Raw genomic sequence first — 26,213 nt, forward strand, 5'->3', positions numbered from 1 at the left:
CAGTTTCATCTATTAGCAATTCACATCTCTTCTTTCGGAAACTCTGTATTTCCTGGATTCAAATAGAGTTTTACTTATCCTGTCTTCCAACACTCAAGGTCTAACATATGCAAACTCCCAAATAGAACTTTTTTTTAAAAATTTTTTATTATTTGTGTGTGTGTACTGTCAAACCGGATCTGACTGGTACAGGAAGAAATTGTCCCTCCTTCTCCAACAGAGCTTCTGGTGGATTTGAACCACATACCTCTGGGATTGCAGTACAGCTTCTTGCTGCTAGGCCACCAGAGCTCCCTCCAAGTTGAGCTTTTTTTTTAATTTATTTTTCATTTCAATGAACATCTACAGAGATTTTGGAATTCCATTCATTCATTGTTGCACCCTTCTCCCCGCCCACCCCCAACCCCCCCGAAGTTGAGCTTTTAATGAGCTCCTTTTTTCCTCTCAGACTTTCCCATTGGACTATGAGACATCATTTCATTTCATTTTTTGAAAACTCCCTTATTCACCATGACCCCAGCTCCCCAAGGAAGATTGTCTGGGTCAAGAAAGAAATGCTGAAGAGCGCTGTCACCTGCAAGCCTACTTCTGTCAGTGGGCCTCAGGTTAGACTTGTCTCTCCCCACCAATTTTATTTTCCTTCACACCTGAAAAAACAAAAACAAAAACAAAACAAAACAAACAAAAAAAAACCACTAAGAAGGAAGCTCTGGTGGCCTAGTGGCAAGGAGCTGTGTTGCAGTCCTGAAGGCACATGGTTTGAGGCCACCAGCTGCTCCACAGAAGATGGGCAATCTCCTCCTATAAAATTAACTGCCTCTGAAAACCCGCTGAAGGGTCAGCTATGGGTCAGTTCTGACTCTCCAGTACACACCAACAACAAGTAGGGATACCTTGTTCTTGTTTTATAATATATATAGAAGGAGAATTGATGTCTTTGAGCTGTGGTGCTGGAGAAAAGTATTGAGAATACCATGGACTGCTAGGAAAACAAACAGATTCGTCCTGGAAAGGGTTAAACCGGGTGGCTCCTTGGAGGCAAGGATTCTGAGGCTCCGTCCAACGTAGTTTGGACATGTTGTGAGGAGAGACAGGTCCTTGGAGAAGGACATCATGTTTGGGAGGGTGGAGGGACAGTGCAGGAGAGGAAGGCCCTCTATGAGGTGGATTGATTCAGTGACTGGGATAATTGGGATGGGAGTGTCAGAGACAGTGCGATTGGCACAGGACAGAGCGGAGTTTAGGGCCGTTGTACATAGGGTCGCTATGAGTCGTAAGCGACTCGACGGCACATAACAACAACAACGTGTGTGTGTGTGTGTGTGTGTGTGTGTGTGTGTGTGTGTGTGTTTAATAAAACAAGTGAAGGAAAAAAATTTCTTGACACACAACCTACCCCTACACTCAATATGTTAGGAAATTCAGACATCCCAACAAGATAGCAAAAGGTCAAAATCAGGATGAGAATTCAGCCTAGAAGTTTCTAAATCCCAGCTTAAACACAATCACTTTTCCAATCTAGATTTAATCCATAAATGTATTGACTTCCTCCAGTAAAGGGCATGGTGACCAACAGAGCCCCAGCAGAGGTCATGCTGGTGCCGGGAGGCGGAAGCAATGACTTCAGGCCAGTCTGTCTTTTTCACTCAGGAGCTTTGCTTTATGATGTTGGTGTGTCCTGCTGCCTGAGATAAAAGTCAGGTAGTTCTAAGTTCAGGTAACAGAGGTTGCTCAGGATAGGATGATTATAAAATCTGAAAAGAGGAAATGGGGAGAAAGGTGCCTTTGATGCCCGGCCAATGTTCCTGATTACAAAGGCAGAGCTGTAGCAGGCAGTAAAGTTACCTGTCCAAGGCCTGGGTGAAGGTCTGTACGTGGAATCAGAGAACTGAGAGATGATTGCAGGTGGGGGAGGAGGTGGCTGGGAAACAGGAGACAGGAAAGAATTGCTCGCAAGAGTACACACCCCAAAAGGAGGAGATGCCATGGATAAAGACCAGCATTAAGTTTGGGGCTCAGTTGAGCCCTGGAATGCCCTTTGTGAGAAGGTAATGAGATCACATGGCCTCCTTCATGGGAAGGAGGCGGGCTGAGAACTGGAAGAGCTTGTTCAGTGGGGTTTGGAGGGCTGAACACAGGAGGGAAGTGACCGTGGATAATGAGCTGTCCCGGACTGTGCCTTGTGGAACGCTGGCATTCAGAGGCACTGCTGACGACTGCCAAGGGAGGAAGGAGTCAGAAAAGGGCTTTGTCCCTTCCAGGAATAAGAAGGGATTTTATTACTACAGATGCAACAATAAAAACAGCTACCATTTAATGAGCACTTACTGAGTGTCAAGTGTCGGGCTCTGTGTTAGGCACGGATATCTCTTGTCTCTAGTCTTCATGACACTCAGGAGGTATTTCTGGCCCCATTCTGAAAATGAGAAGTATGAGGCTCAGAAAATTCCACTGCTTGCTCAAGTTCACACAGCTCACCAGTGATGAGGTAATAATGTGAATCAATCTTGAGAAAGCAAGGGAATGGGGGGGAAGACAGAGAACAGCTTCGAGAACACGAGGTACAGCACACACACCAAGTGGCAGTCCGCGTGTCTTTACGTAAGGGTGGGAAGTGTGCGTGTCCAAGGCAAGGTAGAGTCAGGCTGTAACTCAGCAGGCTCCTCTTACCTCGCCTCTCATGGCAGCTCCAGCTAGGGCCTTCCAACGTCTCGCCTTCAGGATGACACAGACTAACAGTCCTTAGCCCAGATTTCCATGAGCCTGCACGATGCACTGGACAATAAGCAGACCCATTCTGTTCCACAGCACCTCCTTCTGCCTGGCTTCTCTCATCGCTCTCCCGGTGCCACCACAGGGGAAATTGTGTTTGATCTTTGCTATTAAGAGGTCTTTCAATTCAAGGAGGCAGACGCATCTGTGTCTGTTTTCTTCTTAAGGAGTTCCTTGCCTTCTGACACTTCCCTGAATGAGGGAGCAGAGACAACCTCTGTGCTTCACCCTGAAGAAGACTCACACTGTCAGAAGACAAACACTGCCTTTTGAAGTAATAAATAGAGTCTTGGTTTGGATGGCTTGGGTGGGGGGCATAAAATTAGCATTTCTATTTTGGACATGTGGAATTACAGATGTCTCATTTAAGGTTCTACAAGTAGGGCTCTTGGACATACACATCTGGATTGCATAAGAGGACTAAACTGCAGATATGTAATCAACAGCATCTCCACGGGCGCTTGGGTGAGATCACCCAGGGAGAGCATATAGGATGAAAAGAAAAGAGGGACCAGCACAGATTCCTGAGGGTGCACCGCCACCAATTCAGGGACTCAGGTCTGAGCCCTTTGACGTCAGGAACATATAATTAGGAAAAGACATTTTCTTGGGCCTGGGTAAGGGGGAGGTATCAAGCTTTCTCAAAGTCCAATGGAAATGGTTCAATTATTTAGGTTTTATGTTATTCTACCGTTTTGTTGTTGTGTGCCTTCGAGTCAGAGCCGACCCATAGCTGACCCTCCAACAGGTTTTCAGAGGCAGTAAGTTACATGGGAGGAGATTGCCCATCCTTACTCAGCTGGTGGATTTGAACTCCGTGTCTTTAGGATTACAGTCCAGCTTCCTAACACTAGGCCACCAGAGCTCCCCTACTTCTCTGTACGTCTGCTGATCTCTGATCTTGCTAGTAATTTCTACCTGTAGGCTAATGGTGAAGATGAAAAGTATTGATATGCAAAAATACGTACAGCTACTGCTGGTGCATGGTGTTGACCCAGTGAGTGTAAAAGCAGTTACTATCCTCCTCCTCATTATTAAGATGGACAATGGAGAGTTGAGTCCATTTATTTGGAGTTCCATGGTATTAAGACCCTGGAGTCAGGCAGGATTGGGTTCTAATATTGTGTAACCTTAACTTCTCCAAATCTCAAGCTTTTCTTCTTTAAATGAGACCATAACACTGTAGTAACACCTACATCATAGAAAAATAAGATGTAAAGTCCCTAATGCTGGACCTGGCTATAGTAATAGTTTAGGACCAGAGATTGATGACTGTCACCAGGTTTTTCCATTCCTCTCTTTAGAGGCATCCAGTAACACAGCACTACTGTCTGCTGCTGCTGAGTACCCTGGCTAAGATCTGGGGTTAAGGCTCGAGTGAGACGGAGCTTCTCACGTACTTTGGGCCAAAGGCTAGGGGGGATCAGTCCTTGGAGAAGTACATCATGCTTGGAAAGGTGGAAGGACAGCTTAGGAGAGGAAGACCCCAGCCCAGATGAGATGGATTGACACGGTAACTGGGGTAATGGGGCTAGGTGTGTCAGAGATGGTGAGACTGGCTCAGCATAGGTCAGGACTCAGAGCTATTGTACATGGAGTTGCCATGAGGCACAAGCGACTCAATGGGCACATGACAACAATGAGACTTGGGTGGAAATTCTTCCCAAGCAGTGGACTTCAAGGATGCAATTTGTCCGGCGGGGGAATCACACATTATGTGTTATATTGGTACAGTTACTTCTGACTCCTCTCCAGAGTTTCCTCTCCAGTCCCAGAGGTGGTAGTGGTTGTTACTGTTATATGCTTTCGGGTCAGAACCTGCTCATAACTGACCCTCCAGTGGGTTTTCAGAGGCTGTAAATTGCACAGGAGGAGAAACCACAGAGCAGCTGGTGGATTGAAACTGTGGGCCTTTGAATTGACAGCACAGCTCCTTGCCACCAGGCCACCAGAGGGGCCCCTTTTAAATGCATATTTACCATTCTTTCTCCAAGGACTGACGCCTGCACACCTTCCCAAGTGCATCTTCCTCTCTTTCACTCACTCAGGACTGAGCTGCCTGTAGTCCCCCACCCATCCCTCTATGTTTTGGCACAGGCTGCTTTCTTTGCCAGGTATTTCACCCCATTTTTTTTTTGTTGTTGTTCCCCTGAGGAAACACATACCTATTTATTCTTCAAAGAATTTCTCCAGTCACCTCGTGTGACAACTCTGTCCTTCCACCTGAGATTATTAATCCCTCTTCTTGTGGCCTGAACAAGTGTGCATCATCACGCCATGGAGCCTGTCATATCCATCCCTGAGTCCTCAGCATATTTTCAATGTCTTGTACCAAGTGGGCTTTCAGTACTGGTAGAGTCAGTAAATGAATGGATGCCTGGTCAGATGGATGAACAGACTGACACCCAGGTGGATGGAGCTCATTTCTGCTGGGGCTTCAAATGGGCCTGCGGTTCCACCGAAGTGAGACCAGTCCTCAACCTTACACCCCAGCCTTTCCTGGGGGGAAGGGCAAGGAATACATACTATAGTCACCTGCTGGCTGGTGGTATTTGAATTCTGGGGACAAGAATTGAACTCCCATTTCAACACCCCTCTGACCAAAGCAAGCATTTTATAAGGATAATTCAAAGCAAGGTCGTGCACCTTTATTGAGAACCTACTATGTTCGAAGCACGGCTGTGAAACAGTGAGAAGAAATAGCCCCAAAGTGCTTTCCAAAAGGGGTTGTGCTTTTCAGTCTGTCATGGACATGATCATCCTCATAAACATCACCATATATTCAAGCTTCTTGCTCTTTCCTCTGGTGGTTCTTACTGGGGGTCTCCGAGGCTTCGGCAGCAGTGGGAAAGGGAGCACAGGCAGTGCTCTTGGAGGACGTCCCTTCCTTGTGGGAATATATATTGGGGTTTCTTGTCCATAAATTTATCCAAGTAAACCATGCTTTGTTCTCACAGCATTCTGATCTTTTATTCCAGAAAAAAAGAAAAAAAAATAAGTATTAGAATCATCTTGAATGAGAAGAATGTATATAGGGCAACTGTTTCTTTAGTGATGAGGGAAGGGGGCCATGGATCACGTTTACATCTGTTGGCACCGACTTCCTGTTTTGCCATCACTCAGCACCAGATGGGTACAGAAGTACAGGCTCTTGGCCCGAGCCTGCCATGTCTTTAGAATGCTCAGAACCTTTGCTGGACCCAGAGCATAGGGGCTGAGTTGGCTCCATTCCTACTACATCCTTGCAAGGGACAGGATGAGCTCCTGGGAACCACGGTTCAAGGCTTCCGGCTTAGCCAGGCCTTGTCCCACACTGGTCACCACCTTGCTTAACCCCAGCATGGGTAGATGATAGAGGTGTAGGGGGATATTTAAGTGGCAAGGCAACACTGAGTGAGAAGGCCCAAGGCATGACCTGGGAATCTCTAAACAGTACCTGGGGGCACCCCAAGAAGGCAGATGCTACCTGCATCACCACAGGAACAAGGAGACCGTGAAACTCTAAGGCACTGACATGGGAGCAGGGGAGCAGGTGCGAGAGGCAGAAACCAGAAGAGGAGCTGTCTGCCTTGGCTGGTTTGGAAAATCAGGACTTGAGAGTTGTTGGAGATGCTTTGCAGCAGGCTCTGCATTTAAGCCTCCACCTCCCATAGTGTTGGCCCTAGAACCACTGAGAAGTCAGGGAGTAGTGACAAGTTTGTTCTGAGGCAATGCACTATGTAGACCCACTCGTTGATGGTGCTCAGAGGCCTGTCATGTGCACAGCACAACACCCAAGTGCTTGGCCTTTAGGCTCCCTCCTTCGGTTTCCGGAGCCTCCCTAACCCACGTTCCTCTCTTTTGTCTCTCCGCAGTCCCACCCCCTGTACCTGTGCAATGCCAGTGATGACGACAATCTGGAGCCTGGATTCATCAGCATTGTCAAGCTGGAAAGTCCCAGACGGGCCCCCCGTCCCTGCCTGTCACTGGCTAGCAAGGTAATCTCCCCACCTCACATACACCTTGAAATTTCCCCAGTTTAGATCATACAAGGTCTCTATGCATACATTCCTCTTGTCCTCAATGAGGGATGGACCTAATTCACTTCGGTTTTTCTGTTTCATGACTGAGGTGAGCACGGTGGAAATTCATGCTTCTATTCTTTAGCCCCCAATGATCCATTTTTGTTGTTTTGGGTGGAGTGGTTTGTTGTGCTCCCCCCCACTGTTGTTGTTGTTGTTGTGTGCTGTTGAGTCAGTTCCAATTAGCACAGGAGGAGATTGCCCCACCCCACCTTTTCCAGCGGAGCATCTATCTGGTGGATTCAAACCACGTGCCTTAGGGATCGCAGCGCAGCTTCTTGCCACTCGGCCACCAGATCTCCCTTAAATAGATCTCATATTATACACAGCAAAACACATACCCATTAAACCTTCTATATGTGCCCCTCGGTGGCATTGATTACGTTCTTTAAACCCTGTAGCCATTCTCAACCTCCTTTTCCAAATTTCCCCTTCCATTTACATAAATTCACCGCCCTCTTAAGAGTCCTTTCTAACCTTTTAAGTTGCTAAGGTCACTTTGATCCCAGATAGACAGCTTTTTAATAGAGCACAACCGGCAGAACATTTGGACTTTTCACCCAGGGAAGGAGGCTCATCATTCTTCCCCATCACCTGGAAGTGCCTAAGCCTCTTCCTCCACCCAGTACCTGAGCAAAGAAGGATGAGTTGGAAGCTTCCCCATCTTCCAGAAACATTGACTGAGCTCTGTGCAGGGGCAGCAGAAGCCGAAGCCACCGCCCTACCCTTAAAAAGTTCACCCTCAGAAAAAAAAAAAGGTTCACCCTCTTCCTCTGAGGTTGCAAATTGGTGGCCTGGGAACTGGGCTTCGCCAAGCCTTCACAATGATTTTCAAAATTTAAGTCAATTTCCCCATTTAAAAACAGAGACATTTAATTTAAATATCCAGATTTACAGCTTCTCCAGAAGGAAACTAAGAGGCCCTGGCAGCGTTGGCACTACATTTCCATGGGCACCGGTTGGCAGGAGCCGGGCAGCAGCTGCCACCATTAGCCAGACTTGTGCCCTCATTCACTATGCTGTCCACCCACCCACTTGTACCACTCAGGCCCTGTAAAGACTCTATTTGTCATCCCTTTAATCGGTTAGTAATAGTTACTGTTTCTGTACGCTTACCAAGTACCAGATGGAACATAGGACAGATTCTTTTAATAGATACATGGAACTTTATGAACTTTGATAAATGTCAATAGTTGTAGAGGGGCTTCAGGCCTTTTGTTTATCGGTTCGCTGTGAGTCATGCTCTACTTGAAGGCAATCTACAACTACATATGTGTATGTGTGTGTGGTGTGTGTTGTTGTTGTGTACCATCAAGTTGGAGCCAACTCATACTGACCTTCCAGACTGACCTCATACTGACCTTCCAGAGTTTTCAGAGGCAGTAAATCACACCGGAGGAGAATGCCCATCTGTCTCCCGTGGAGCAGCTGGTGGATTCAGCCTTTGGGTTGGCGGCCCACCTCCTTGCCACCAGGCCACTGGAGTGTGTGTGTGTGTGTGTGTGTGTGTGTGTGTGTGTGTGTGTATTCTTATTTACTTTTTGACAACTTTCAAGGAACTAGACATTATTATTTATTCTCCACTTGACATATGAGAAGTGGGAAGATTTAAGTAATTTACTGAGTGGCACAGCTAATGCTAATTTTTTTTTAATTTTGTTTTTATTATTTTGTGTGTGTGTGTACCGTCAAATCAGATCTGACTGGTACAGGAGGAGATTTTTCCTCCTTCTCCAGCAGAGCATCTGGTGGATTCGAACCACATACTTCTAGGATTGTAGTGCAGCTTTTTGCCACTAGGCCACCAGAGCTCGCCACAGCTAATGCTATTAAGCCCAGCCCTATTTGATTCTAAAACCCAAGTTTTAACTTGTAGTGCTGAAAATTGAATGGAAAAAAATCAGAGTGAGTGTGACACCGGGCAATAGAAGCGCCTGGAGGAGAGAGTGAGGAGAAGGGAGTGAGGGCCTCCGGGTGACTGGTGGGCAGGGGTGGTGGGTCTTGCATGGGGTCATGGTGCCCTTGCTCCCAGGGGCAATGAGAGAGAAGTGACACTCCCACCCTGTGTGTTGACTCATTGTCTTCAAGTTCAGCTCACTTGGGGATTTCCTCATCCTCCTGAGAGTTGAGGAAATGCAGCAGTGAGCCTGCAGAAGCAGCGTAGGCTCCTACCTTCCCACTCAGTGTTCTCAGGGTCCTGATCCCAGGCAGGCGGGGATGTGGGCAGGAGCCTGAGAGTAGTAGCCACAGGTGAATGAAGGTGCTCACCCAGCCCGGGCGTGCTGACGCCGACGTGAGAGGCCGGGATGGATGGCTTCTCCTTCCTGAACGGCAGTAGATTTTCTCAGCAGGAAGCTCCTCTGCTTCTGGAGAGTTCCTTTCTCTTGCTTTTCAAAATATGGGGACACAGTTTATTTCTTCATTTGGCAATTCTTCATTTGGTTCAGTGTTCGGTCTGCCCTAGTCAGTTTGTAAATTTGAGTGAGTTACTTTCAATATCTCAGTTCCACTCGCCTCGCTAAAACACTCTTCTTTCAATGAATGAATGGAAATCCAAATTCTCTGTAAATGTTCATTAAAATTATTTAAAAAAATAACTTTTTTTTAAAAAAAAGGAAGCTCATTGTACTAAGGCACGATTCCAGGCTCTGTTCACAGGATCATTAACTATAGAACCGAAGGGGATGAGGTCCCCTCCTGTAAACAGTGAGAGCCCTGGTATAAATAAATTGTTCTTTTAGAGTTTAAAAACAAAACAAAACAAAAAAACACTCTTCTTTGCTTTTGATGGCAATTCTGTCAGTTCAAGTTATCTTGTAAGAAAATGAATTGTGTGTTATAAATGGTATGTGTGAGAGTGCATGTGTGTGTGATGGGAGTTCAGAGAAGCTCTGCTGTTCCTTTAGAGCAGTGCCTGCCGTCACATACACGTATGTGAACACTTGGCACACTGTAAGGATATGTCCATATAGGGTTTCCGTCTAAAAACTCTGTGAGGCAGGGTTTGTGAACTTGTCTCAGCTCTACAGGAAGGAGTACAGTTCCCTATGCGGACCACTATATGGGGGACCCATATAGGAGACCATCCTTCTGTGGGAGAAATGAGACAGGTACACAAACACCACCAACTCAAGGACATGTGGTCAGTGCCCTTTGAGGTGCTTAGCTTGGTGGGCCCTTGCTTCCATCATCATAAAGTGGGACTTTCATTTCCTACCTCAGCAATTATTGTGGGGATGAAAATAATGCACATGAAGAGCCCGGTTGTGTATGAGCCAGAACAAAAACCCATCACGAGTTTAGAAGAAGTACATAGGCTCTGCCTTGTGACCCTCTTATCCGCCTTCATCGAACTCTTCAGAAAAGGGCTTTGCCTTCATACCCATGATTTCTCCCACCTGGGCCCCTACCTGCCTGGCTTCTGCTCCCTTGCTCTTGGACTTTCTCTAACTCCACTCTCTGGCTTCCTAGAGGCCAGGCCCAGTTGGCTTATGCTTTGACCTTACCAACTAGCTTCTGCCACAGAGAAAGAGTGAAATAATGTGAGCTACTTCCAAGGTTTTAGATGTTACACACACCTGACTAAAATACTCATCTTCTTTGCATGTGATGGGGATTCTGTCAGTTCAGGTTGTTGCCTAAGAAAATGGATTGTTTGTTATAAATATATTATGGAATGAGGACCATGGGAAATGGAGAGAAAAGGTGGAATCTTGGATGGAAAAACTTGAAAACCACTGACGTAACTATGGTGCTTGATCATATCTGTTCTGGCTTTTCCTGTGGTGTCCATGGATATTCACTGATAGCCAGGGATTTCAAGTCCTAAAGTCCTCAAGCTGTAGCCTGGCCCTTCCACTGGCGCTCAGTGTTACTGGAGACACTGACTTACTTCTCAGAACCTCCATTCCCTCTTCTGTAAAAGGGGGAATCACCCTAATGGAACTTACATCCTAAAATGGTTATGAAGATTAAATGAGGCATAAAGATGAAAGCTTTTAGTGCTATGCCCTCTTTTAATGAATGGTTGACATTGTCATGCTGTCATCTTCATCGGTGTCGTTTTTCCCCACTTGTTAACGCTCTTGATCTCTGCAGCCCACACCATAGTTCTTTCATATCCTTCAATTTTTCATCATTTCATCTAGTTTCCAAAATCAGTTGCTCTTGTTTTAATTAGCAGCTCACAGCCATCCTGTGATAAGCCAGGACTTTGGCACCTTATGCTTAGACTAGTGCAGTGGTCTTTTGCCTGGTGAAAGGAGCTGACTCCTGAGAGAAGGTGATGGATACAAGCCCTACCTCCTACCTGGAGATCACTCACCTAAACAACCCATTGTCTAAGGGCAGGAGTTCTGAAACCCAAATCGCTGGGTGGGAACCTTGCCCCCATCTGTGTGACCATGGGTAAATTATTCAGTCTCTCTGAACCTGTTTCCCCAATACAGAAATAAGGCTAAAAACTGTCTTATATAATTGATGTAAAGAATAAGTGAAGGAGTGAGTAAAGGAAAGGGGAAAGATCCAGTGTGAAAAACAATGTATATGAACTTTGTAAGTAAACCGGTATAAAACTGAAAAAAATAAGGGTAAATTAAATTATGTATGCAAAGCAGAAATAACAGCTGATATAGTAATATTTAAAGAACACTAACTTTATGCCAAGAGAGGTCTAGTGACATATTCCATAGCAAGTTGTGTTGCTCACCCAAAATCAGCATGTCTCTGTGAGTTCAAATCCGCCAGTGACTCCTTGAGAGAAAAATGAGCAGTACTCTGTTATTGTGATTTAAAGTTTCTGAAGTCCCATGGAGGGTCATTATGATTTAATCAAACAACTTAATGGTAAAGTTTGTTTATACATCAAGGACTGTCTTAAAAAGAATTTACTTAATTGATTTGTGTTGTTGAGAATATATAGAGAAAATTTTTGAGCCATTTCTATACTTTTCAGCTTCTACATGTACTTGTCAGTGATATTAATTACATTCTTTGGATTGTGCAATAATTATCATCAAATTTTGAGTTATTTCTTCCTAATAATATAAATTCTCTGACTCCCAAGGTTCCTATCTAATCAATCTTTTGAGTTGCTGTTGCCAATTTGATCCCATATAGATAGATCTTAAAAGAATATAATGTGCAAGGCAGGCATTCTTTACTGGTTATGTGGAACTGCTGTTTGGCCTTGAGAAAACTCTAGGTGATAATTTTGGTTTAAGGTTTAAAGATGATCTTAAGGGAATAATTTTGGGTTTCATCAGCCTCCTTGGCTCCAGAAAGTATGGATTCCATGTGAACGTGACATTCCGTTTATATTTCCTCTCTTTTGACCTAGATTCTTCTATTACATCTTTGATAAAAATATTTCCTAATTCTATAATAGAAGCTGGGCACCATCTAGTTCTTCTGGTCTCATGGCAAAGTAAACAAGTTACTTGGAGAATTGATTAGCTATACGTTTCATTTCCTCCTCCCATTCCTGATTCTCCCGCTTCTTCTATTGCTCCAAGTAAATTGAGATCAGTTGTACCTTAGATGGAAATTTGTGAGCTTTTAAGACTCTGTGCAGGGAACTAAAAGGAAAACAGAGGCTCTACATACAATATTAAGCCAATTAACTGGGATGTTCCATGAAACTATGACTCTAATCCTCCACATCAAGGAGCCAAATCCCATGAAATATTTGATTGTGCATAGCAAACTCAGCAGCTACTCTTTCATTGTTGCAAATATATCTATCACACAATTTATACCAATTCAAAATTTATAGGTGTATAACTTATTAACAGCAAGGCAAGCACTGTAGTTAAGCACTTTACTTGGATTAGTTTGTGTAATCTTCATAACAGTCCAATTAAATAATTTGATCCTATTCTTTTCCCCATTTTCCAAAAAAAAAGAAAACTGAGGCACAAAGTTATTAAATGACTTGCTCAAAGTCTCACAGATAATAGTTGATATAAAAATAAAAATTAAAGCCCAGTCAACTATGTAGAGTAGATCTCAATAAAAATTATATCCTTTCTCCCTTTGCTTTCAAATTTAATCACTCTCATCTCTTTTATTTACTCTTTTCTATTTCACCAGCTCAGCTAGTCCAGTAAAGTGAAAATATCTCCCTTTGGGCACACCTCCAGCAGTTAGGGTCTCTACCAATGCTTTCCACTCTTAGGCCTGGGCTTCATGGAGGTACCTCAGCAGAGGGAATCAAAGAACCTGCCTTCCTACCTCCATTCCCATATGACCTGGCCTCCCTTCCTTTTATTTTATCTGTTTTGTATATTATCTTATTTGTGTCACATTTATCTGCTTAGGGACAGAGAAGCGTGAAAGACTTTCTGAACTGGGGATGGGGGGTGGGGAGGGTCGGGAAGCAGGTTTGGAAACTACTAGTCTATTCCCTTCATTTAAATTCTCAAATATTGTCTGACCCTCTGATGGGTTTTCAGAGGCAGTTAATCGCACAGAAGGAGATTGCTCATTTTTCTCCTGAAGAGAGCAGCTGGTGTCCTTCAGGATTGCAGCACAGCTTCTTGCCACAAGGCCACCAAGCGCTCCAAAATATTGTTATCATCATTAAAATCTTAAGTGTAAACCTTGTCTCCACAACTAGATTATGAGCTGTTCAAGGCACCTGGCCATCTCTGGCTTGGTGCCCTGGGTACAATAGGTGCTAAATAAATCTTTAATGAGCTGGAGATCTATAGAGACTATCATTGTGGTCTGGTCAGAGGAATGATTTTAATTCATTTCCCCTACTGTCATGTTGCCAGAGACTTTGTTTGCTGCCCCTAGAGGGCTGGCTGACTCTTTGCAGCTCCTAAAAAGAAATTTCTTTATCTTCTTTCTAAAATATGTCTTCCCTTCCTGAGAGCCTGCCCACCACCGATCTGCCTTTGTGTCTCAGAGATTACAGCTCCCAGAGAAGTGATTCTTCCTCTCCCTCTCTACCACCTCTTTGCAATGTCAGAGGGCAGGAGATATGGAAGACCCTAGATTAAATTACCATCTCTTCTCAAATCTTACTTTTTGTTCCTAGAATCCTGGCTGCAGAAGTACACTGCCTGAAAATCCTGTTTGTTTTCCCCAGTTAGCTAACTCCCTGGGCCCTTTGATCACTTTTACAACTTTATAATTATGGGCTGTAATGGGCTGGGGTGTTTGAAAGTCACAGTAATTACTTTCCACTGTTCCTACCCCAATCCTTCAAAGAGACAAGGGTGGAGGAGTAAGAAACTACAGAAATGGGAGGTTTTGCCCTCTTCTCTTGCTCTTCTGGGCTAGGCTAGATCCAGGACCTTGCTCTGGGGATCTGGAGGACCTGGGAATCCCAATTCAGTGGCCACTGGATTGACCTCTCCCACATTTCCAGCCAAGTTCCTGAACGATAGGAGGACACCCCCCCCTTTTCTCTACATTTGCTCCTGTGCCCCTACTTGGAGGACCCTGAAGATTGGTGGGATGCCTGGGATGACCTAGTGGGAGATTTCTTGGGAGGAAGTGGTGGTGGGGAGGACAGAAGCTGTGACCTCTATCTTTTCAGCTCCATTCTGCATTCTGAGTTTCCAATCCATTAGGTTGGTGAGATGGGGCCTAGGAGGTAGGAGAAGACCCAGACTCCCAAAGAAGGAGTAAGGGAAAAGGGAAGTTACTTTCCTGACCAAAATGGGGCCCTAGTGGAAGATCTCTATCACCCTTCTGGGGCTCCCCTGCCATGGGGGCAGTGGGTTCTGAGGGGCCCCCTGGCCACCGCCTGCCCCAGGGAGTGGCAGCCGCTCCCCACTCCCTGATCTGCCCAGACAGGCTCTCCCTGGGACGCAGAGATCAAAGCACTGAGAGTGAGTAAGCCTGCATTGGCTCCTCTTCCTGCCACCACTACCAGCAGCAGGATTAACTCCTTCACTGCCTGCAGAAAGGCCCAGAGACTCAGCAGGGGCCTTGAGGGACAGAGGTCCCTTCACCAGATGAGCCATATAGGAGGAAGGCTCGAGGGATGGGTGAGAGTGCCCCACACTGCAGGGGCAGCTCCCTCACTTGTCCGTTGGTTTTTGCCCATGGGCCTCCTCCCCACCCTCAGCTCTTAGCTCCCTTTTCTTAACTCCACACACATGTCCCTAGATTCCCGTTTGTTTCTTGTTTTCTCCTCACTCTGCTATCTGCTATTCTGCCTGCTTGGCTTCTTTGACTTCCCAAGCCTGCTTAGTTCTCTACTTGGGGTCCTGGGCCAATAGCTCCTTCTGGTAGGCAGGACTGCTACCCATAGGCCCCTGATCCACAATTGTTCCTAGTGGAAACAGTATTTCTAGTCCCTCACCACCCATGTCTTGAATGTCCCTCTAAGTGATGAATACCCCACCCTCAAGAGAAGAAGGTGCACTGGGCAGGGACTTTAAAGTTTCCAGAGAAGGAGCTGGCAAGTTGGATTACGTAGGGGGACATTGTTGAGATGGGCTGCGGCTGTGGCTGGGCTTGGCCATGTGGGTTTTATTGAGAGCAATGTCTAGGCTCTTGGATCTTAGCCTGACCTGGGCACATAACAACACCACAGGGACTCTTGTCAGGCAGGGCTGCCTGTGGAAAGCTCAGCTCTGTTCCTCCTCTCCCTCTCTGTCTCAGGAACCGGTCATTCTCTGCCCTTTCCTCCTCATCTCTCTGCCAAAGTAGGCTGAGAGAAGAACCTTGAGGGAAGGAGCCTGCTCTTACTTTCTTTGACCCTCTTGTCTAGTCCATACTGTGGTGCCTAGTAAAGTCTTGTTAAGGGTTTGCTCCATTACAAAATGAAGGACCAGTGTTATCTTTGGAAGGCAGTGGGGACCTTGATGAGCTCAGGGGCAGAACGAAAGGATCTGGGCTTCACCAACCCCTTACATGCATATATGTGAATGTGTGAGAGTTCCCTGGAAGGGGTTCGGGGGACAGAGTGAGGTTGGGCCGTGGGTGAGTTGTCTTCTTCCCTGTCCCCAGTTAGACCTCTGCTGTGTCCCTTGCAGGCACGGATGGCCGGTGAGCGAGGAGCCAGTGCTGTCCTCTTTGACATCACAGAGGACCGAGCTGCTGCTGAACAGGTACCCAGGGGCCTTAGGTGTTCGAGGAGGGGGCAGGATCGAGGAAGGTGATGATAATGGAAGGAGAAGTCAGAATGTAGCAGGCTCTCTGGACACTGGTCCTTTTGCAGCTGCAGCAGCCCCTGGGGCTGACTTGGCCTGTGGTGTTGATCTGGGGCAAGGACGCTGAGAAACTGATGGAGTTTGTGTACAAGAACCGAAAGGCCCATGTGAGGATCGAGCTGAAGGAGCCCCCCGCCTGGGTAAGCACGGCAGATCCCCCACACACACACCCACACACACGCCTCCCACCTGAACCTGCAAGTGATGCCTGGAAGCGATGGAGACCTTAGAACCTCTTTTGTTTCAGAGGGAGACAGAGAACTGCTTCAGAAATCCAGCTATGTGCCTCAAAATAGAACGTGCTAGATGAGTCCTAAAATTTTTTCAGCTTCATGACCTCCTGGCATGATGGAGCAGAGACAGAATGAAACCCTGACCCCAGCTGGTGCTTCTCCACTGGTCTGGCTGTACAGTGACCAGCTCCCCGGAGCAAAGGGTGTGGGCCCTTCTCCCTTTTCTCCAAGCACCTGGTTTTCAGCTAATACTTCTCACATAGCTGACATTCAGAAAACCCTCTCCTATGAGTGGTCCCAAGCCCAGAAGGGTCGCACCACCCACCCAGTTTCCTCCCTGCCCCAGGGCCCTGGTTAGAAGACCCAGGAGATCTCTAGCTTCCTGTGTCTCCTGGGCTCCTGTGTTTCCTCCTGAATCAGCCCAGCTCCCTCCAGAGCTCCAACTCTTCCCCCTCTCTGCTTGTTCCCTCCAGCCAGACTATGATGTGTGGATACTCCTCACCGTGGTGGGCACCATCTTCGTGATCATCCTGGCCTCAGTGCTGCGCATCCGGTGCCGCCCGCGACAAAGCAGGCCGGTGAGCAGTGGGGCTTCCTGGTGGAGATCAGAGCTCCTTATAATAATACATCAAGTTCCTATTATTTGCTGTTCTGGGTATTGGACCTTGTTCTAGGTGTTGGGATTATAGCAGTTATTATTAAAAGAGGAGGGGGGAAATCCTTACCTTCAAAGAGCTTTTATTCTAGTAGGATATATCTAGTACGACATATCCCCCTAAAGCCCACTACTATTGATTCTGACTCATAGTGACCCTCTATTGGGTTTCTGAGACTGCAAATTTTTTATGGGAGGACACTGCCTATCTCTCAACTTCTGAGCTTCTGGTAGATTTGAACCTCTAACCTTTTCAGCCAACAGTACTGCTTATAATGCATCATACCACTAAAATGCCTTAGTAGGATGATATAGACAATAAAATATGTAGTCTTTTAGATAGTGGCAAGTGCTAGGGAGAGAAATAAACTGGGAAAGATGAAAGGAAGTGTAAAATAGGAGAAGGAGTGATCTATGCAAATCCCTTGAGAGAGTCAGATCAAGAGGAATGTAAGTAAAAAAAGAAAAGGGGGGGGGTGAAGACCATAAGTGCAAAGGCCTTGAGGCAGGGGTGTGTGCACTGTGTATCTAAGAAGCTGCAAGAATTGATGTGATTTGGAGAGTGAAGGTCAGAGAGAGTAGGAGACGAGGACAGGGAGTTTGTAGGGACAAGTTGTGTTGGACTCTTTGGGCCATTGTCAGGATGAAATGGGAGCCACTAAAGAGTTTTTTTAAGTAGAAGGAATGATACTACCTGACTTGAATTTGGTATGACCACTTTTGCGTTTGTGATGAGCATGGGCTGCAAGGAAGAAAAGAAACCAGATAGGAGGCTAATACAGAAATCTAAGTAACAGTAATAGTAGCTTGGATTGAAGTCGTAACAACAAAAATAGTGAGAAATATTTAGATTATAGTTAATATTTTGAAAAATATTTACTAATGGATTGATCATGGGGTATGAGAGAAGGGAGTGGAGGATGAGATTAAGATTTTTGGTCTGAGGAACTAAAAGAACAGAATTGCCAGTCATTAGATTGAAGAAGACTGGGAAGGACAGATGTGTGATTGGGGTGGTTAATGGAATCAGGAGTTCAGTATTGGACATAGAACGTTTTACCTACCTATTTGACACCCAAGTAGGCAAAAAGTTTCTCTCATCAGTCATCAAGAACAGGAAAACTTAATGATATGAGCTGGGATGGATTAGGAGGGCTCAGCTACTTGTCAAGAGCCTTGTAGTGCTTCAGAGAGGGACAGTTAATCACCCTAAGCTCTAATGGAGTGACTAGGAACCAAATACAAGCTGGGCTACAGGGCCAGTAGAATGGAAGGTCTTCCCCCACACTAAGCCCTCTCTTTCTTCTCAGGAGCCTCTTCAGCAGCGAACAGCCTGGGCTATCAGTCAGCTGGCCACCAGGCAGTACAAGGCCAGTTGCAAAAGAGCCCGGGCTGAGTGGCCAGATTCAGGCAGCAGCTGCAGCTCAGCCCCCATGTGTGCCATCTGCCTGGAGGAGTTCTCGGAGGGGCAGGTAAGGCAGGGCTTTCAGCTCATCTTCATGACCACTCGAGAAGGTGAATGCCCGTTGGGAAGGAGGCACTCCAAGCTGATGTCCTAGCCATCTCTGGTATCATATGGATCCTGTAACCTCTGTGTCCTATGCATGGGGCAGAGGTAAGGGAGAGCCTCCAAGACTTGATAATTGTCCTAGCCTTCTAAAGAAAGAGAACTGTTATTTGTTAAGAATGTGCTGTGGGCAGCCTCTGTAGTGGGTGCCTTTGATGCATTATCTCATGTTAGCCACATGACAGTGAGGGGTGGAGAAGGTTCGGGTTTTTTATCCTTGTTTTACAGGCAGAAAACTGGCAGTTAAGAAACTTATCCAAGGTCAATATAGCTAACTGGCAAAATTTAGTCCCACCTAACACCAAAGCTCATGCCTTTTCTATTCTACTGTGAGGGCTTCTTCAAGTGGGTTATTGCAAGAGGGGGAGGCCAAAGGCAGCAGGGGGATGTGCTGGTTCTTGGCTGTCCCTGGAGACACACAACCCTTGGCTGGACCTCTTTGTCTTCCCAGGAGCTACGGGTCATTTCCTGTCTCCATGAGTTCCACCGCACCTGTGTGGACCCCTGGCTACATCAGCACCGGACGTGCCCTCTCTGCATGTTCAACATCGTAGGTAGGAGGTGGCCCAAAGACAAAACTCCCCAATGGGCAGGCAGATGGGAATGGGCTTCAGCCTCAAAGCTGAGGAGAAAGCAGAGCTGCCACTACAGTTGTTAAAGTTGTGCACTGCTCAAGAGTGCCTCTTCTGAGAGGGTGAACAGACATCCTTACTGTTTTTGGTTTTTTAATTATTTGTGTTTTTATGACCACTTGGCTGATTTTCAAATTTAGGGCATTTGCGTATTTATCATTCCAATTTTCTGACTGAATAATATCCTATTTTAATAAAAGCATAATTTCCGGGGAGCTCTGGTGGCCTAGTGGCAAGAAGCTGCACTGCAATCCCAGAGGAACACGGTTCGAATCCACCAGATGCTTCGCCGGAGAAGGAGGCGCAATATCCTCCTGTACCAGTCAGATCTGATTTGACAGTACACGCACACAAAATAATAAAAAAAAAAAGCACAATTTCCTGAAAGGTTAAAGTGAAGTATCTTAAGAGAACCTTTTTCTAATTCAGCCAGAGTCACAGCTGGGCCAAACACATGATTTAGGTAAAAGAGCACAGGTGATGGATGGGAGCAGAAATTGGCACATAACAGTGGGACTTCCAGGACAGATAAACTTGGCTGGATGGAGGGAAGGGTTCCCAGGGCACATGCAAGTTAGAGGTGTCCTTGGTCCCCTAACCTCTGACCTCTTAAGTTGTCGTTTCTGGACCATTTGTCATTAATTGAGCTCCCCGGTAGGCTTTCCAAGACATTAAGTAGCACTGGAGATTGTTTGCTTTCTCTTGATAGGCAGCTGGTTGATTTGAACTGTAAGCCTTTGGGTTTGTAGTACAACTCCTTACCACTAGGCCACCAGCCCTCACAGGCTATACAGGGTCAAATAGACTACCTGTAGCCATGCCTTTCGAATGCCTCCTCCTTAAGTTGATGGAATCAGACACCTATGCTCTTGATTCTTTTTCCAGAGGGTGATTCCTTTTCCCAGTCCTTGGGATCCTCCCGACCTTACCAGGAACCAGGCCGGAGACTCCACCTCATTCGCCAGCATCCTGGACATGCCCACTATCACTTCCCTGCTGCCTACCTGCTAAGCCCTTCTCAGAATTCAGTGACTCGGTCCCCACGACCTGGTCCCTTCCTACCATCGCAAGAGCGACACCACCGCCTCCCCAGAGCGGCACATGCCCGGCCTCCCAGTGAGCAGCAGCGCCTGGCAGGGGCCCAGCTCCCTTACATGCAGGGCTTGGGGCTGAAACGGCTCAGATGTGCCTCACAGCACCCGGCCACTTGCCCGGTGCCCCCACGCCGGGCCAGGGCTCACGACAGCAGCGGCTCTGGGGAAAGCTACAGCACAGAACGCAGTGGCTATCTGGCAGATGGGCCAGCCAGTGACTCCAGTTCAGGGCCCTGTCATGGCTCCTCCAGTGACTCAGTGGTCAACTGCACAGACATCAGCCTGCAGGGCATCCACGGCAGCAGCTCCACCTTCCGCAGCTCCCTGAGCAGTGACTTTGACCCCTTGGTCTACTGCAGCCCTGAAGGGGAGCCCCGGAGGGAGGAGACACATATTAACATGACCTCTCGTCCTCGGTCCCTGGACTCAGTGGTGCCCGCAGGGGAAACCCAGGTCTCCAGTCACATCCACTACCACCGCCACCGGCACCACCACTACAAGAAGCGGTTCCAGTGGCATGGCAGGAAGTCTGTCCCAGAAACTGCTGCCCCCCAGTCCAGGACGGGTGTTGCTCAGACACAGCTCCAGCCAGAGCCTGATGAGCAGGCCACCAGCTCCAACTCATCTGCTCCTGCAGGCCAGCTCCCCAGCGCACAGCGGCCTAAGGCCATCACAGAGCCCGCACCTGGCCCAGCTGAAGCTTCTAGCTCCAACCCCATTCCCAGTAGCCTTTTCAACTTGCATAAATCCAGCCTGCCTGCCCGACATCCACAGAGGAAACGGCGGGGGGTCCCCTCAGAGCTCACCCCAGTCTCTCGGCCCCAGGACTTGACTGGGCACCCAGCTTGTCCTGTGTTTCCCCACTTTGGCCCTGGCCTGGCGTACCCTTGGTCTCCCGAGGCCCATTCACTGATCTTTGGACCTTCAGGCCTGGACAGGAGGCTTCTACCAGAAACCTCAGGCCACTGTTACTCAAGTTCACAGCCAGTATGGTTCTGTCTGACGCCACAGCAGCCCCTGGGGCCACAGTCAACTGAGGAGGGGCCTTCTGAGTGGAGTTTTGGTACCACGGAGAGCAGGTCATGTCCTTATCCACACTGCCAGGTGCTGCCAGCTCAGCCTGGTGAGTTTTCACAGAAAGTATGTGTTGGGAAGGGTTTAGGGGAAAGGACACTAAGAGAAGATGGCCAGATAAAGTCAGCCAGCAAGGAGCTGACAGAAGTTGAGGCATATATGAAAGGTTGCACTCATGTTATTGGATCAGCTCACACAACACCTGATGGTGGCTGGAGGGGCTCCGCTCTGCCAAGTGTTACCGTTTTATTTGTCAGATTACATAGAGGTCTCAGAGGAGGCACTTGTGTGGCTGAGGCTTCGGAGGACAACTTGGGATGCTTAGCTCAAATACAAGCATCTCAGCATTTTGACCGTATGTGGGCACTTAGCTATACAAGTGTGGACAGCTCAATATTATCTCCAAATAGGAAGAAGGCCAAGAAGTATCCTTTGCTCTTAAGGAGAGCATTATTATATAGGAGAAATCATTGCAGATAATCATATTAGGGTGCACGAGATGAGCTAAGTGAATTATGCAAAGAGAGAGAGAGGTTGATGTTCATAGGTGGTTCCCAGGAACCTTGCACATGCTTGGATCCTCTCCTTTTCCTCTTGGATAGGGACAGGAATCATTCTTTCTCAGAGATTCTTATCAACAGTGTCAATTTTGTTTTCTTGAGAGCCCTGTGCATCCCTATTGCTATATTACAACCAATGTTGATAATTTAAATTTTCAGCCTTTGAATTTATCTTTCCCTCCCAGAGCCTTCCGTCTCCTGCTCCTTTCCTATCTTCTCTCATCATGTGGATGATACAGCTTTCAGCCGATGGGCCTTGCAAGGAAGATTTCTCCAGCCCAAAAGGGTGTGCAAAGTTCTGAAATGCAAGACCTCTTGGTCTAGGGATCCTACGGGCTGAACTTGAGAGATGCTATCATGCATTCATTTCCCAGCCCCCCCGACCCCGCTTTCTTCCTTTCTACATTTATTGTTTTTATCGCGTGCTCTCTGTATGTTAGGCTTTGAGTCTGCAGCGGAAAATACATGGAATGTATCAACCAGATCCAAATCCATGGGGAAAGGTTAATTGCTTTTCTAGAGCCATGTGTCTGCAAGCTTTGGTCATGTGTTTGATGATTCCAGTTGGACCCTGTTTTATCTACCAGGTCTAGACTACATCTCCCCTCTCGCTAAGCTCCTGACTAGTTTTAATGCTTCTTCCCTCCCCCCAACCCGATCCTTCTATCCAGTCGGGGCCAGGTCCTGTTAACTATCTCTCTGCTTATGTGTCCCATAGTCTTCTTCAGTGCAGCATTCATGGTCTCTGCCAATACCTTAGAAGCATCATAAAGACTCAGATAACAACGTCCTAGCTCTTTCCCTCCCTTTAGTAGAGCATGAAGCCTGGGGACTACACATCAGGTTTTGTGACTGGAATGTTTATACAATAAAACTGTTTTACTTCCCTGCTCTCTGTACTGTTGCCAGCATCCTCTTCCTCACACAAGAAATGATCCAAAAAACTTCAACTGTTCTGTTCCTGGTTTGACCTTTCAAAAGCCCCAGCACCAATTAGCCCCAACTTTCCTTCCCAACCTTACTTACTCTTATTCCCCTTCCCTTATTTCTACCCTGTGCTTTAGCCAAACTGGGCACACTCTTCTGGCAGTTCCTGCAACTCAGCATATCCCACTGCCTTTCTAGAGTCCCATAAACCCAATTCTGACCTAATCCTGCAGTCCCAATGCATTTATCCCCAACCCCAGGAAGTCTTTCCAGATCTCTCCCATTTCTCAATGTATCTCTTCGGGCCCTGAACCTATCTCCCTGGAATTATGTATATGGGATATCTTCTGTCCTACAAGGTTGTTACCACTGTGCTGCTTCTTTTTGAACTTCTCTTTGTCACATGGAATGGGCTCAGTGGGAATAACATTTTTAAGGGATGGAGATGGGGTAGCAGACCAGATTCCTAATAAAGTTCAATAGATATTTATTCAGTGAGTACAGAATAAGTATTAGGAACACACTGGTTATATATACTTTGCTTTCTTTAGGTTTGTTTACTCATCCTTCCACTCATCATGGTCCCTACCAGCCATACTCCCCTGCAGGTGGGAGCATCAGGAGCCTGACCAGACCCCTCAATGTCCTCTTTCCTTCTCTCTCCCTGAATGCAGGCTCAGAGGAGGAGCTTGAGGAGCTGTGCGAACAGGCCGTGTGAGATGTTCCAATTTGGCGCCAATCAAAACTTTGTTCCAGGCGACTCAGGGCCCAACCAGGAATCTTGCTCTTGGAGAAGAAAGGACCTCACCAAACACCCCTCATTATGTCATACTTCCTGGAACCAGTGGAAGAGCAGTGGTTATGGTGGGTGGTGGGAGGTGATTTGGAGTGATGGTTTCTCCCTTTGTGCGAAGAACATATCTCTAGAGCAGCAAGTCTGAGTCTAGCCAGGCAAGCAGCTACTGCATATGTGTGGGCTGGCTGCCTGGAAGGGTATTTTTGTTTGAGAACAGGAAGCTAAGGTGTTACAAAGGTGCTGCTCCCTCCCCCAGCCTTGCTGGGTCTATTGTTCCAGCCTCCTGTTCATAAGAACTAATGGGCTTTGTGACTGAGTGACCATGTCTCACCTCTTTGAGCCCTGAGCGCCACCCTTATCCTCTGTAGGAAGGCAGTTCTAGGGTAATTACATCAGGGACAGCTCCAGCTCCTTTTTTTTTTTTTAAATTCTCTGAAAAAGGGCCAGGTGCACAGGTGAGCCCTGAGTCCTGAAAAGGAGAGGGTCTCTGAAAAAGAGAGGGTCTCTGCAGCTTTTCCAGGCAGTGCATCTCTTAGTTCTTAGAGGGAATTCTCTTCTCCTTGTGTCTAAATCATTAGACTCACTGTATTAAATCAGAGGAACACCAGGGCATACAGTTCTCTCCCCGAGGTGGGTCAGCATCTTGAGGAACCAGGAATGAAGGCTTCGATCTTCAAATGTTCTGGTTGCCCTTCCATTTCCAGTTCACCTGGAGGCTACAGGTGGGGTTCGGATGGAAAGGGAATGACCGTCTGTGGAGATCTATCTCAAAGTCACAGAGCAAGTAGACAGTAGAACATTTTTTTAAGGATTTCATCTGCAAAGATAGAGGGTGGGAAAAGGTAGGAAAGACAGACATTTGAGCAGAAAAGATGAGAGCAGGGACAGGGAGCAGGGAAGAACAAAGGAAAAGTGAGATGTAGCCCTCAGGGATGGAAGGCCCCGAGCCTTAGCTCCCTAGTGTACGCCATATAGATAGGGACCCGCAGGGTGCATGCTAGAGTAGAGTTGGAGCCAGAAGTCTGGCCTGGGCAGCTGGTACCTGAGTGGGCAAGGACTGAGAAGCCTCCCTAGGGTGACACTCACTCCAGGGCAGCCTGATCACTACTGGCCCCTCAGGTGTTATCCCATTTGGAATGTGAATGTGGGGGCATAGTGGGCACAGGGCCCCCACCTGGGAACTTTCTTTCCTCCAAGTCAGTGGAGAGACTAGCACCTAGGCACCCACATGGGTATTTATATCTGAACCAGACAGAAAGACGCTTGAATCAGGCACTATGTTGAGAAATGTATTTATTTGCTAATATATTTATCCACAAATACAACCGTGTCTTGTGGTTTTATTTTGTCAACAGCTGTCTTTCAGGGTAACAATTTAATCTCCTACAGAAGGACAGACTATATGGACAGAAATATTTTCATTTTGGTATCAGAAGCTAAACTCTGATTTACAAAAGAATAAGGTGGAGTGGCAGGCTTGACAAATGACATGGCATAGCCTGGTTTAGTGAGACAAGGGAGGGATGCCTTCGTGGTGCTTCAGTTGTTGTCTTTACTAATATATTATTTACAATTCTTGGTGACTTCCTTTGTGACCTTGGGCAAGAACTCTATGTCTCTGCATAAAATGAGTCTACTCCAAGGGGCTCTGCTGGCCTGGTGGATAGACAGTTGTGTTGCCAGCCCCAAGACAGTAAGTTTGAATTTACTAGCTGCTCCGTGGGACCAAGATGGGCAATCTCCTCCCATGTGATTTACAATCTCTGAAAAGCAGTGGGTCAGGGTGAGGTTTGATAGCATTGAGTTTGCGGTTTGGTGTGATTTTATTTTTGAGAAAAGTTATTGCAAGCCTCACATGGGATACCAGAGTGAAAATATCAGTGAATTAGCTGTAAACCTGACCCCGAGCAGCTTGAGTCGCTTTGTTGGAAGGATACAACCCAACGACGTGAAATTCCTTGTCACCTAAAGCTCCAATTCAGATAAACATGCAGTTGACTGTGGTTCTGCCCACGCACAGGACTACTCTGAGGATCCAAAAACTGCCACTAGATCAAGCGGGAGAGGCCTTTGCTCCCCCACAAAGCGTATTTCCCTCTGGCTTCAAGGGAAAAGGTTTGGTAGTTTGCTAGAGGAAGTATTTATCTGGTGCCCCATTTTGAGTCAGAAAGCCTCCAAAGGGAAGTGGGGTTGGGTGTATTAAGACACTTAAATTCCTGCAGCTTTTGAAGCAAATGACCTGTGTCTGAATGCTAGAACGCGCAAAGAATTTATCAGCTGAAACGGGTGAATGTAGATAAAGAGCCTTAAAATCATTAAATATGCATTCCGCCTCCCACCCCACGCCCAGTCGATCGCTCGCGGGGCCCGAATGCCCGTGAAGGGCAAACGGAAACCCTATAGGGCTCCAGCAGTTGGGCAGCAGGGGTGGGGGCGCCCGAGGATTTGTTTTCGGTCTCTGTGGCGATAATCCGGCGGGAGACAGTGGGCTCTCTGCCCTGGCGCTTTTGAAATGGGAAGACAAAAAGAATCTCGGTTATCATCTGGGATCCTTGCAAGCGGACCGGCGGCCTGGTGCCAGCGGCCTAGATCAAATGGCCCGCGCCGGCGGGACCTCGCGCAGGCGCCAGCCGCGCCGCCCCTCCCCCACAAGGCCCCGCCACCCCGCCCAA

At 47.1% G+C, this 26,213-nt stretch overlaps 1 protein-coding gene across 2 annotated transcripts in view; it reads left to right on the forward strand.

Moving 5' to 3' along the window:
• RNF43 (ring finger protein 43) overlaps positions 1–23,613 on the forward strand; it is an 80,670-nt gene extending 57,057 nt beyond the window's left edge. The window contains exons 3-10 of one of the 2 annotated variants that reach the window (XM_006889241.1): positions 6,627–6,749; positions 15,827–15,901; positions 16,012–16,143; positions 16,710–16,814; positions 18,202–18,363; positions 18,910–19,012; positions 19,976–21,307; positions 23,420–23,613. In XM_006889241.1, coding sequence (XP_006889303.1) covers positions 6,627–6,749; positions 15,827–15,901; positions 16,012–16,143; positions 16,710–16,814; positions 18,202–18,363; positions 18,910–19,012; positions 19,976–21,307; positions 23,420–23,463 — 2,076 coding nt within the window. In that variant the 3' untranslated portion in view covers positions 23,464–23,613. The remainder of the gene's footprint in view (positions 1–6,626; positions 6,750–15,826; positions 15,902–16,011; positions 16,144–16,709; positions 16,815–18,201; positions 18,364–18,909; positions 19,013–19,975; positions 21,308–23,419) is intronic. The other variant, XM_006889242.1, reaches the window with a different exon arrangement.
• The last annotated feature ends 2,600 nt before the right edge of the window (positions 23,614–26,213 follow it).

The sequence above is a fragment of the Elephantulus edwardii genome, unplaced genomic scaffold (assembly GCF_000299155.1).
Source record: "Elephantulus edwardii isolate Elephantulus edwardi_28Jun2011 unplaced genomic scaffold, EleEdw1.0 scaffold00077, whole genome shotgun sequence".
Classification (NCBI taxonomy): domain Eukaryota; kingdom Metazoa; phylum Chordata; class Mammalia; order Macroscelidea; family Macroscelididae; genus Elephantulus; species Elephantulus edwardii.